Source organism: Nilaparvata lugens, chromosome 4 (assembly GCF_014356525.2).
Source record: "Nilaparvata lugens isolate BPH chromosome 4, ASM1435652v1, whole genome shotgun sequence".
Lineage (NCBI taxonomy): Eukaryota > Metazoa > Arthropoda > Insecta > Hemiptera > Delphacidae > Nilaparvata > Nilaparvata lugens.
The window spans coordinates 65,715,246-65,729,291 of record NC_052507.1 but is presented as its reverse complement, the minus strand read 5'-3'; the positions used below and the strand labels follow the sequence as shown (position 1 = coordinate 65,729,291).

Sequence of the window (14,046 nt, the reverse complement as noted above, 5' to 3'; positions counted from 1 at the left end):
AATAATGGGCTTGGATCCTGGTGCCCTCAAATAATAAGTATTTTTGTGAAAATCAAATAAAATTATTCTACATATTCGAAAAAATGTGCCCCGCTTCTTTTGACCAACCTTTTCCTATTAAATCTGATTGAATAGTCTTCCTATATTTTTTGTTGCCTCATATTATCACTCATTTGGGTTTTTATTATGATTTGCAGACTATTGTGCAGGCAGTTGGAAATGAACTGAATAGACTGTATACGCTCTTCAAGGAGAGAAATCCACAGTTCAAAGGAGGAGTGTCACTAGGAGGTCACAGTCTAGGTTCACTCATTCTATTCGACATGCTTTCCAATCAAACACCTGATCAGGCTCCAGAAGACCAATCTTCTACCACTTTCAAGGTAACTCATCATCTTAAATGACCAATTCCATACTGAGTATACATTACGAATCACGCTTATTTATTTTCATATAAATATATAATGAACATTGACTCACCAAAATAAATTTTAACTTGAATCATCACTTGGTAACGGAGAGAATGGATAAAGAATGTTAGAAATTACTTATTACTGACTAATATTAGCAAAGATGATATTTGTGATAGGAATAAAAATAAATAAAAATTGGAAAATGGGAACCAGAGACAAAAGTCCCAAGAGTGGAAACTAAATGAAGCAGTTGAAGGAAAGCTGAGTTCTCACTGGAAATGAAGAGTTGCTGGTAAAATAAAAATAAGTCACTAAAATAAACAGAGTTTGCTTCCACTTAGTAGTTTTAATGCATATAAAAATAAATGTGCTCCACCTAAAAATTTGTTTGGGAGAAAAAATAGTGGTACGGCAAAGGTAGTCAATATAGTCAAGCTATAAGCTTGAGAGTGTTGAATGTAATGCACTTATTTGAATGGGTCGAAACATACCGCTCTGCTATTACGTGTACCACTATATATTATGTGCACTATTTAAATACATGCATTATTTTCAACAGTTAAGCGTGAAGCTATCTTCGCCACTCCACTATGATTTCCGTCCCAACTTTTATAATTATTTTTCGTAATACCTAATAATCGTTCAAATTGTAAGTAATGAAACTGGACTATCAAAAATCACTTAATTTGAAACACAGATCTTGAAAATTTAATAATAATCTTGACTTTGTAATTGGAAACCATGATTGACTGTTTTAATCGCCCATCTTGAATGTTCAACTCGGATTTATCAATTTATTGATTCAATAATTAAGTTATTCTTCTTTCATTTGATGATTTTTTGAGATTTACACAAGTTTATTTGTATATTCAGCCAGAAGAAAGTACAGACAGTGAAGAAGTGAACAAGCTGGGCTGCCTGAAGTCACCTGCGAAACTGAACCGTGGAGTGAGTTATGTCACCATTGGAAAATCAGGCACTGGACAGCCTTTCATCCGCTATCCGCAGCTAACCTTCCATCCCAAGAACTTTTTTGCGCTTGGTTCACCAATTGGTCAGTAGTACTCTATATTTATAGTAATACAAAGGTCAAGTTATACATTTTCTCAATAGAAACCACAATCAAATTTCAAATAGAAACTTGCTACAGAGTTTGTTATATATTTTTTCAATAGAAAATATACGTTTTGATATTCGATACAGATAAAGATATTTTTGAAATAGAAACTTGTCTACGAGTTTTTATTATCATCTATAAAAATGAATGTTTGTTTGTTCCCTATAGACTCGAAAACTACTTGACAGAACGGAATGAAACTTTGGGAATATGTTGTGTGTATATTGGGAATGGTTTCTGAACAGAAATTTTAATAGTGGGGCTAATAATAATTATATATTAATCCATTTTACAGACCCATGTTTTCGAAATTGTCGGGCGAGCGGCTAACGTAGAACGGGAAGATGATCATGATTCAAGATCATGTTGTGATAATATGTTTTAGCATTTAAACTTACCAGCTGTAATAAACACGTCACTCTGTGATAAAATTGTTTACTGGTATTAAAACGCTAGTTTTAAGGACATAGGAAGTCCGTATTGAGATGTAAATGAAAATATTGATTGTCTGATAAATTTAATGATTCACCAAATAAAGTCAAATGTGACATGAGATACATTGACTTTTTGGCGGTACGAAGTTCGCCGGGTAAGCTAGACAGCGGATTATAATGTAGGTTCGTTACATACGGTATTGGAAACAATAACGTCTCTAGCATGTCCAAAATTTCAGGTTTCCTGCTAGAAGTTTCTCAACATTGACAAACATAATAATTAATTAAAAAATAACTTATAATTATATATCTTACAATGTATGACGATATGTGTTTACTCACATGTTCAACACACTTGTCCTGTAAAATAACTATAGGTTGAATAAAAATGAAACACCAATAGAAAGAAGACATTCTGCCCGTAATTCTGATATAAAATTCTTACTTATTGCGACATTCTGTAATTATGAGAGAAGTGATTATGAAGAGAAACATATTTTCGCGATGTTTTCATTTTCATCAAAGTAATTCCTTTTAATCCTACAACTACAACCTTGAAACGTTTTTAGCACTACTAGAATATCGGGGATGATATTCTAGTAGTGCTAAAAAAGGTTTCAAGGTTGAAATATTGTAAGGAAATTTAAGTTTTTTGATGAAATTTAAAGCATACATACATACAACTGTGTGGTCAAATTAGAAATTTACGAAAGTTGCAATTTTACACAGTTTGGCAACGATGTTATTTTCTCGGATGGTGGGCCAGGTATCAACTTATTTTATAGAAACTATATTTATTTTAAAACTCAAATTGTTCAAATGTGGTATATTCTATGTGTGGAAATATATTATCGATGTACTATTTATTTATTGATATAGACTATTCATTTTCAAACTCAAATTGTTCAAATATGGTATATTCTATGTGTGGAAATATTTTATTGATGTACGATTTATTTATTGATATAGACACTACTGAAACTCAAACTCAAACTGTCTAAATACGGTATAGCCTATTCTATGTGTGGAAATATTTTATTGATATTGATTGTACTATATAATTATAAATGGCATGTTTTGTTTGGCAGGCATGTTCGTGACAGTACGTGGAATAGACAGTCTAGGGGAGGACTTCCGGTTCCCCACCTGCCCGGCCTTCTACAACATCTTCCACCCGTTCGATCCGGTCGCCTATCGGGTGGAGACTCTTATTCGGCCAGAGCTGCATGACTTGCAGCCGGTGCTCATCCCACATCACAAGGGGCGCAAACGCATGCATCTTGGTGAGAATTCAACTCTTTGATACATTTCTTGTTATATTAAGCAAAGATTGCAATAGGAGTAAGAGAAACAACAAGGTTTTGGCACCAAAATCAATTTTGTTGAACAAAGAAGTTTCAAGATAAATTAGATTCATTTTTTTATAATTTCAAATACTTTTTAGTCATAAAAGATTGTTTACTTATGTTAGGTGGTATGAATTAAAAAATAGAATATAAGAACGATAATCATTGTTTGTTTTCGGAATTTCTCTCTAGACTCTTGCTTTGTGAATAGGCAGAACGAATAACTAATAATTTTTTTTCTTTTTCCTTCGTCCTGGTACCCCCAGAAGAAGGGAGTTTATTACAGAAAATATAACAAACACAAATGAAAAATACATTTATAAAAATAAATTTTACAAACAAAAACAAATCATAATGAACAAAGCAAAAATTACAAATGATAAGAAAATTCCTTTTAAGTGGAAAATTTCAAAAATTATACACCAGACAAAATATAAATACTCCAAAACCTTCTAAAGAAGGTTTGACTGGAGGAGACAAATGTAGATAATAAAAATTATATAATAAGATACATACAATTATTATATGTAGATAATAATAATAATAATAATGATAATAATCGCAGCAGCTTTGCCTTCCAATTATTCCGGAATGTTTCCTTTATTTTCTCGCCCATTTCATTGATGCTACAAGTTGGTGAAAAGAAGTTGGACATGCTGATGTTATGTAATCTCTCTAAGATCATCCAATCCTTGACAACAAAAATTCCCCCTGTCATTACTTCCTCCAATCTGGGATACCTTTCAGTTGGGATCTACAGGCATCTTCTAATGTATTTGGCATGCAGTTCCACTGTGCAGCGGCAAACATCGAGTTTCCAGAAACATGCTGTATACTGGTGTCCATACTGGGAGGCTGAAAACTTTTCGAAGGAAAAGACGTTGAACCTACATCATCATATAGCTTTCCTCCCCATACTTTGTGCTCCGTAGCAAAGCGTAGATCTGGTCACTGCATCGAATACATTAACTTTGAATTTGAAAGGAATATTCCGAACGAATAACTAATGATCATCTAAAACAATAAGTGACGCTTTACGCTCTCAATACATAATAATATTATTGTATTTCATTCCAGTGTGAAGCTTCTAACTCTCGCAAAAATACCTCGCTCCGCTATTTGTCGCATGTTAACTATTTTGCTCGTGTAATAAGATGTCGCTTGATACATAAATAGCTATTTTTGTGATTTTCAGAACTGAAAGACACAATGGCGCACATGGGTGCAGCTCTGAAGCAGCGCCTGGTTGACTCCGTACGTACCACGTGGAACACTGTCTATCAGATGGCCATGTTCCATCGCACTGACGACAATGAAATAGAACAGGAGGTTAACAAGGTTCGTTGCCAGATATTTTTTCAAATCCGTTCTTAGTGCGCCTCTAGATGGCCAACTGAACATACATGCCAAATTTGAACGTACTTTGTACAGTGGATTTTTAGTTCTGTTGATTATGAATGAGTGAGTGAATGAATCAGTGCCATTTCGTTTTTTATATAATAATTAGATTAAAATATTTTTGGATTCAACTTGAATCTTGAAGGTACAATCCAAACTACAAATAGTAAAATGAGATGAAAACAGTTGTCAGTCAATGTAGATTGTATAAAAACAACTAAAAAGAAAAGTATGATGCAATAAAATCATAAAAAGTAACAAGAAAACTTTGAGATTTTCAAATTTATAATGATATACTTCTGAGGTTATGAAGTAAACTTGACTTCAAATTCTCAAAATCGCCCATTCAAATCAAACTTGAATTCATGTAAACTTGACAAATAACTTGACTTAATAAGTAAACGCCCCTTAACTAATTGGTGCGAAAACTGGATGTACTGAACGGTTCAACTTTTCATCTCTTTCCGTAACTTCAGGACTGGGTATTGAACGTTCTCCCGAAAATGCCCATTCATCTTCATGTTCACAGCGTATAGCCGATAATAGTTGTTCTTGTTTGAGGATTTAGAGGAACTTATTTGAGCTCAATGTTCACAACGAATAGCCAATAATAATTGTTGTTTTTGTTCAAGGTTCTAGAGGACCAGCTGATCAGACAGCAGGCCGAGGCGAACCGGGTAGCGGGAGGCGATGACCAGGAAGGCCTGGAGATAACAGTGGGTTCACTGAACAGGGGGCGGCGCATAGACTATGTGCTGCAAGAGGCGCCCCTCGAAAGCTTCAACGAGTACCTGTTTGCACTCAGCAGTCACGTATGTTATTGGTGAGTGCTAAATAAACCCAACGACTACACCATCCACTTCAGATCAGCTAACATCAACCATTACACCAAACGACTCAATGATTGCACTAACGCTGCGCTTACATTGGTCAAGTTCCATTGAATTCGAGTATTTTTCTCACGTTTGAGTTGAATGGGCGATTTTGAAAACGTGTCACATTTACAAGAACAGAAACTTGTAGACCCTTTTTCAAGTTTTGTAGATGTTGAACATGTTTGGATTTTGGACTCAACTAGAATCTAGATGGTACAATCCAACCTACAAATGGGAAAATGAGATAAAAACAGTTGTCAGTCAATATAGAATATTCAAAAACAACTAAATAGAGAAGCATGATGCAAGAGAAGAAGAAAATTTTTTAAATTAGATTTTTTACTTCATAATTATTGTATACCTTTGAAACCTTGATTCCATGTGAATGATATTCATTTATCACTTTTATTTCAGATCTGGAAACAATAAGAAATGGTACAATATTTTGGTTTTATGATTTCACCTATTGAGCTTGTAATATTTGTTTGAAATTTGCAGGGAATCTGAAGACACAATGCTGATGATTCTGAAAGAGATCTACGCGACAATGGAGATCACGCCTGATAACCAGGTGCTGCAGCAGATTCTGCCGTTCGAGACGGGCGAGCGAAGCGATGCTGCCAGTGGCGGCCACTACTTACCACCAGTGGCCGGCCGACCTATCGGCATGGACCCTACGGCACCTCCCGCCGACAATCCCAACATCGGACCTCCGCCTATGTCCGGCTTTGTCCGGAGTGGACACTGAACGTCGATAAATCACTAAGTCCCAGTTGCACAAAAGCCTGTTATATTTTAACCTTGATTAATTTTACAAGAACCAATCGGACAAAACTTTACCGAATCTAAAAGGCTTCTTTGGTTCTCGTGGAATTAATCACGATTAAAATTTAACCGGATTTTGTGAAACCGGCACTAAGACTCGCTTTCTCCTAAGTTGTCCAAGTGTTGAACCCGTTTGTTATAATGAGTTTCAATTGAGTCAGCTGATGTTTTAAACTAGAATTGTAGTTTAACTCATTTGGAGAAAGCGACCCTTAATCAAAATATGATTATTGTAACTAAACTACTAATTCAGTCAATTACTTGGGATATTGTGTGTGTGTGTGGACATTTTTTACACAGTGATTGGCCGTGTTTTACAAATGTGTGTTGACTCTGGCCTAGTTCTTCAAAATGTGTTGACTTTGGCCTTGCCCTTCAAATGTGTGTTGACTACAAGTTGCTTCAAAAAGTTCTTCATGACTAATATACATATGAACTGTTGCTGTTTGTTCGACTATTATTTCAATTTAATCTAGTCTAATATTTCTGAAATCCATTAGGGCCCGGCCACAAAAAGAGCGATCTCTATAGGTTTCTATTGAAACCGTATATATGGTACCGTAATGCCCAAATCGATAGCAGACTAGGTATAGAAACGTATAGGATCGCAGATATCTTTATGTGCGATAGGTTTCTGTTTCTATATCTATATATAACTTGGAGAGCGATTCAAACCTATATAGAAACCTATAGGATCGCAGATCACTCCCTGTGTGGACGCGCGCTAATTTAGTCTCCAAGGGCTAGACCATATTAGGAGTTTTTTCAGGCGCCAATCAGCCAATCGGAGACCAATCTGCCCTGTAGACTCTGAAAACGCCAAATATTGTCTCGTCCTAATGGTTTGAAAACATCGGAATATGAGTGAGAACATTAAATTGGAAATGGATCCAATTTCTGTAATCCTTTACTCAGTGTTTGAAAAACAGAAATCTAGAAAAATCGGTTCAAACCCGTTTAGAATTTTGAAAGAAAATGCATTTAAAATTGCAGAAAAGAATATTATATTATTTAGATGATTACACTTATTGTAATTCAAATTCATAACTTCAGTTTTCGGGAATTTTTGTTTTTCAATGAAATTATATTGTTGTACCCGTACTTGACGAAGAGACTATTTACTACACCATTAGGCTACATGTGAACAATTCATTGTAAATATCATACATCAATCATGATAATAAGCTAAATTATGCGATATGTATAAAGTGCAAGTAGTATTGGTAATACGAAATTATTTATTTGTATGGAAATGGCCTAATTGGTAAAGTATAATAATTTAATATTGTAACATCACTGTTTCGTGGTTTTGGTAACAAATTTCATAATTTTTATTTGTAATTTTGACTGTTGTTAATCTGGATCCCGAGGAAAATTTATCGTTTCCATCATTTGATGGGCAATTTATGCTGAATACATACTAGTATGGGAGAAAATTTACAATCCCTCGCTTTTTGCATGGATATAAGACAAGAATAATCGTTAACATTCAACCAATTAGCAAACTCATGAATAGTATAATTAAAAAATTATCCATGAAAATGAATGTGTTCTCGTAATTCATAGCAAAAGCAAATTTCATTATATGAAATTCACAAAAATACATTAAATTTTATTGAACTGGATCAAATTAATTGACTTACTACTATGCTTATTATTACCAAACAATAATGTAACATTAATCACTGTTAAATACTTCTCAAGAATATTTATAATTGTTAATTTTTTACTCATTGTTATTGAATTGATATTTGAAAATAAACATGAAATACAAAAGCAGGTGAATTTTTCATCATCCTTTTCATAGAACATAGAAATCTTCGTGTTAATGTGTTTCTGACCCTCGTCATTAAATTCACTTGATAAGAAGATCCAATATAAACATCAGAAGTCTACATATTTAGTACGTTTAATATGCACTAAGAATTGAGATTTTTCAACAATCGGTATCAATCAGGTATTTGCTTTTTTTGCTCTCGTCAAGTAACATCATTCCTGAGAGTTTGAGTGATTTTAATTTTCGCTACAATACAGGATGAGGTATTCACTGAAACATAAAATCTTACCTCCACTCTCAGATCAGAAAAATCACTCATCTTCAAATGCTTATAATTCGAAAATTAGAGTGAATTTGGCCAATATGATGACATATTATTGTTCCTCTCGTTAAGTACTGTCATTCCTGAGAGTTTGAGCGATTTTAATTTTTAACAATTTTCGCAGAAACATAAAATCTTACATTTTTGCAAAAATCCATGATTTTATTACATTATGAATTTTATGAAAAAATGCAAATCTTCCATTTTTGCAAAAATCCATGATGTTTATTTACATAATGAATTTCATGAAAAATGCAAATCTTCCATAACTCGCCCTGTATTATAGCGAAACGTCTCATATTATAGCACGACACTTGTTCGGTCAAACTCTATCCATAGCCCAAATATCAACCAAATCTGGGAGATTTGCATTTATAATAAAATTCATGAATAAAACCTCTATTTGTTGGTGGAGAATAATTTATATTCAATAATATATAAATTACCGTAACTAAGAAAATCGTGTAAAGTTTGTTGTAACTAACAAATGAAAAAGTTTGATAGAAAAGAAATAGGTAAGAGACGTGTAGTGTACTCCATTTTTTAACAAACTGAAAACAATTGTGCTCAAGTAATTCATAAACTTCACTAGCTCCACAAATTAAACATTTGCCTTGAAGCAATCAGGCTATCAGTGATCAAATTTAACTAACTGTGAGAGGTAATTAGCAAATTCTTAACGGACCAATTCATTAGTTTTACGCTGTAAAACAAAAATGTTAAGCCATATATTATTCTTCAAAGTGTTACTACAGCACAGTTTAATACTTTGAACAAACACTTCGGTCAGATTTTTAATGTATTCATTTTTCAAGTTTGCATGATTGGTTTCTTCAAATATTAATAATAATAATAATAAATTGAAAGAGGTGAATAGTTGGAATCCAATCTACGGTATCTCGATAGAAAAAAGGAAAACTCGAAAATTCCATATTTGACCTTCGCGGATTTGGCAATTTTTGCTGAGTCTGGAGAACAGGCTATTAAGCAGATAGAAACTTTAAAAGAATGTTCTGAGAAGATTGGACTACGAATTTCTTTCCAAAAAACTGTATTCACTTGTCATAACACGGAAACTAGAGAGCTTGAGCCTGAGACCAAATATGGAATAAAAAAATGTACTCAATTTCAAATATCTGGGTGAAAATATCTCGGAGAAAGAAGCCCATAATGACAGAATTAAGAAAGCACGGGACTAGTAAGTAATATTTATAATAAAAAATGCTTATCCGTAAATAGCAAAATTATACATTATTCGACTGTTAAAACCTCCAAGACAGATGCGAGTGAAACATTGACGCTCGCTCGTAAAACGGATTTGGATGTTCTTTTGAAGGAGGAGAGGAAAATAATCCGGAAGATTCTTGGCCCGAGACACACAGAGTATGGTTATAGACGTCAGAAAAATTGTGAAGTCGAACAACACTCTAATACTATAGCCTCTGACATGAGAAAAAGAAGACTCAAGTTTTTTGGTCATATTAAAAGCTTCCCGTGAGCAGAATAACACGAAGAATAGTCGAATATATCTGCTCCCTTAAAAATGGAGGAGATTGGGTAAAAAATGTTAAAAATGATCTCAACCTAGCGAGAATTCCTGAAGAAAGTATAACTGACTGAGAAAAATATCGGAAATGCGTTGAAAATAATTGGGAAGTCAGAGTGAATTTGGCCAATATGATGACATATTATTGTTCCTCTCGTTAAGTACTGTCATTCCTGAGAGTTTGAGCGATTTTAATTTTTAACAATTTTCGCAGAAACATAAAATCTTACATTTTTGCAAAATCCATGATTTTATTACATTATGAATTTTATGAAAAATGCAAATCTTCCATTTTTGCAAAAATCCATGATGTTTATTTACATATGAATTTCATGAAAAATGCAAATCTTCCATAACTCGCCCTGTATATAGCGAAACGTCTCATATTATAGCACGACACTTGTTAGGTCAAACTCTATCCATAGCCCAAATATCAACCAAATCTGGGAGATTTGCATTTATAATAAAATTCATGAATAAAACCTCTATTTGTTGGTGGAGAATAATTTATATTCAATAATATATAAATTACCGTAACTAAGAAAATCGTGTAAAGTTTGTTGTAACTAACGAATGAAAATTTTGGTAGAAAAGGAATAGGTAAGAGACGTGTAGTGTACTCCATTTTTTAACAAACTGAAAACAATTGTGCTCAAGTAATTCATAAACTTCACTAGCTCCACAAATTAAACATTTGCCTTGAAGCAATCAGGCTATCAGTGATCAAATTTAACTAACTGTGAGAGGTAATTAGCAAATTCTTAACGGACCAATTCATTAGTTTTACGCTGTAAAACAAAAATGTTAAGCCATATATTATTCTTCAAAGTGTTACTACAGCACAGTTTAATACTTTGAACAAACACTTCGGTCAGATTTTTAATGTATTCATTTTTCAAGTTTGCATGATTGGTTTCTTCAAATATTAATAATAATAATAATAAATTGAAAGAGGTGAATAGTTGGAATCCAATCTACGGTATCTCGATAGAAAAAGGAAAACTCGAAAATTCCATATTTGACCTTCGCGGATTTGGCAATTTTTGCTGAGTCTGGAGAACAGGCTATTAAGCAGATAGAAACTTTAAAAGAATGTTCTGAGAAGATTGGACTACGAATTTCTTTCCAAAAAACTGTATTCACTTGTCATAACACGGAAACTAGAGAGCTTGAGCCTGAGACCAAATATGAATAAAAAAATGTACTCAATTTCAAATATCTGGGTGAAAATATCTCGGAGAAAGAAGCCCATAATGACAGAATTAAGAAAGCACGGGACTAGTAAGTAATATTTATAATAAAAAATGCTTATCCGTAAATAGCAAAATTATACATTATTCGACTGTTAAAACCTCCTGCGAGTGAAACATTGAGGCTCGCTCGTAAAACGGATTTGGATGTTCTTTTGAAGGAGGAGAGGAAAATAATCCGGAAGATTCTTGGCCCGAGACACACAGAGTATGGTTATAGACGTCAGAAAAATTGTGAAGTCGAACAACACTCTAATATTTTAGCCTCTGACATGAGAAAAAGAAGACTCAAGTTTTTTGGTCATATTAAAAGCTTCCCGTGAGCAGAATAACACGAAGAATAGTCGAATATATCTGCTCCCTTAAAAATGGAGGAGATTGGGTAAAAAATGTTAAAAATGATCTCAACCTAGCGAGAACTCCTGAAGAAAGTATAATGACTGAGAAAAATATCGGAAATGCGTTGAAAATAATTGGGAAGTCAGGCCAGTGGAAGTGGAAGCTTGTAGAAGTAGCGGGACTAGATGGACTCAAGTTAGAAAGAAGGCATTCTCAGAGAAAATGAAGGCGTACTGGGAGGAGAAAAACGGAGAGTACCCTGAAATGTGGTTCATAGACGTACTTAGCGACTTCCACTATGGGAGCTAGACGCGAATAATAATAATAAAAGAGAGTATTTGAGGCGACATAATAATGTAGCAAAAATAGTGCACCTGAAATAGCAGCAGGAATTTGGGTTGTTTGAAGAAATGCCCCCATACTATTCTTACTCTCCTCCTGAATTTATTGAGAGAAACCAGATTAAGATCTGTTGGGATTTTGAAATGATCACTGACAGGCAGGTCATTCATAACAAGTCTGATATCCTAATGTTGAACATGAACCAAAAAGAAGCCTTGATAATTGATGTAGCCATACCAGCATATGAAAATTGTCAAAGAACAAAAACTGAGTACCGTAATTGAGAAAATACCAAGAGCTAGCATTTGAGCTCAAAGATGTAAGGGCTCAAGAATGTCAGAATAATCCCAATTGTAATATCCGTGAATGGTCTGATTCTTAATTCAACAGTGGAGAGCTGTAAGGTTATTGATGTCTCAGAAACTCTGGTAGGAAAAATGCAGAAGTCTGTTCTGCTTGATACAGCTCGCATAGTACGCCAAACGCTCCAACATATTTGGTAAAATACTTTATCAATAATAGAAAATAATGCCAAGAGGTCGCGTAAATTTTGCCCCTCTTCGCATAAACTATCCGCAATTGCGTGAAAAGAGGGTATAATAATAAATAAATATAAATATATTTATAGGCCTATGCATTCCGGATTGTTTGGCCTGATTAACATGCCATCCATTCAAGAAGATGATGAAATAGTGTACATGACCAGATCATGTCATCATTACCACCTTCCCATTACAGTAAGGACTTTCCATTCATAATGGTAGTAATGGACCAGAAATTTGAAGTCATATGAAACAGTGAAGGAAGACCCTAAACCCTATCAATATATTAATCTACCATGAGATTATCGTGAAATTTGAAGGAGCATTACGCCATTCTTATGTCACAAAGTGAATTTTTGTGACGGATAGAGAGCCGTCGTCCAGCATAAAATTAGCGAAATTATTCTATTTTAGAATAGGAATAGGATCGTCTGCCAGATATATTTTGTTAGATTTGTAGTTGTGTATACATTATCACTATCGCCGTCAACCCCTTTAAATTAGCAGCATTCGTATCATCTAAACGATAAGCGGCTACCGAGTCGGGCCAGTATCGCTCTTCATGAAATTTCTGGAATAGAAATATTGTTTACCGGCCTGAATTAGTGTAGTAATTAGTATCAGTGTCGTCATTAGCTGCACCCTTATCATCAGCACTAGTGGATTCAAACCCTGTCACATGACTAGTGGCGTGATCGTCTTTTCAGACTCCCATTGGTCAGCAAGCCCCTTTTCCCCCGGCCTCCTAACTTTCAGCGACCCGGTGTGGCTTCAAGGAGACCTGGGAGAGAGTCAGTTGTTCGGTGGTTGAGCGTGAGATCGGGTCGCGAATCTCCTCTCCTTACGACGTTACCGACACTAATTATTATTCTATCTTGTGTTAACGTAGAATATTGTAGGTCGAGTTCCGAACAACTCGGAGTTAGAATTCCCTTGTGGGTTTTTCTTTCTTGTCAGCTATTTTTTTCCCGAATTCGTATCACTGGGGGTGAACGAATTATTCTTGGTTTTGAAACCTGTAAGGGATCTCAAGTTTGAGCTACAAACAGTTGAGTGGGGAAATTTAGCTAGGCTCTTAAGCAAATTATTTTTGAGGGCTTAATTCTTAAGTCTCGACTCTGTCGCTTCACGACGTTTAAGTTTAGTGCGGGAATTTGTTTGCTATTCTCCGTATTTAATTCTGCAGTGATTCAGGTAACTGTATGTTAGGACTGGTCACTTGTGTGCATTTCCTCTTCTGTAATAAGGTAATCTCAGTTTTTTTTAGGGGTGTATTTTCCTTATTAATTTTCATACTATAGAGTGGCCCTGTATTTTAAATTCGCTTAGCAGTTTCTGACTTGCTGTAATTCCAAGTAGGAAAAGCCCAATCCTTTTCCTAGAGAACTCAGGTGCAGCTTGAGCTCGTCCTCGTCGAAGTTTCTAGACTGCGACATCCTTTCTCTTTCTCTCTCTTAACTTTTCCTATTCTATAATCCTTCTAGCTCTCAGGTACAGCTTGAGGACTTCCTCGCCGAAGT

The 14,046-nt window shown here is 34.6% G+C and overlaps 1 protein-coding gene across 1 annotated transcript in view; it reads left to right on the top strand.

Annotated features, from left to right (window-relative positions):
• Positions 1-8,184, top strand: part of LOC111051051 (SEC23-interacting protein) — a 52,890-nt gene extending 44,706 nt beyond the window's left edge. The window contains exons 11-16 of the mRNA XM_039426227.1: positions 198-383; positions 1,287-1,467; positions 3,053-3,247; positions 4,506-4,648; positions 5,341-5,531; positions 6,082-8,184. Of these exons, the coding sequence (XP_039282161.1) occupies positions 198-383; positions 1,287-1,467; positions 3,053-3,247; positions 4,506-4,648; positions 5,341-5,531; positions 6,082-6,331 (1,146 nt within the window). The 3' untranslated portion in view covers positions 6,332-8,184. The remainder of the gene's footprint in view (positions 1-197; positions 384-1,286; positions 1,468-3,052; positions 3,248-4,505; positions 4,649-5,340; positions 5,532-6,081) is intronic.
• The last annotated feature ends 5,862 nt before the right edge of the window (positions 8,185-14,046 follow it).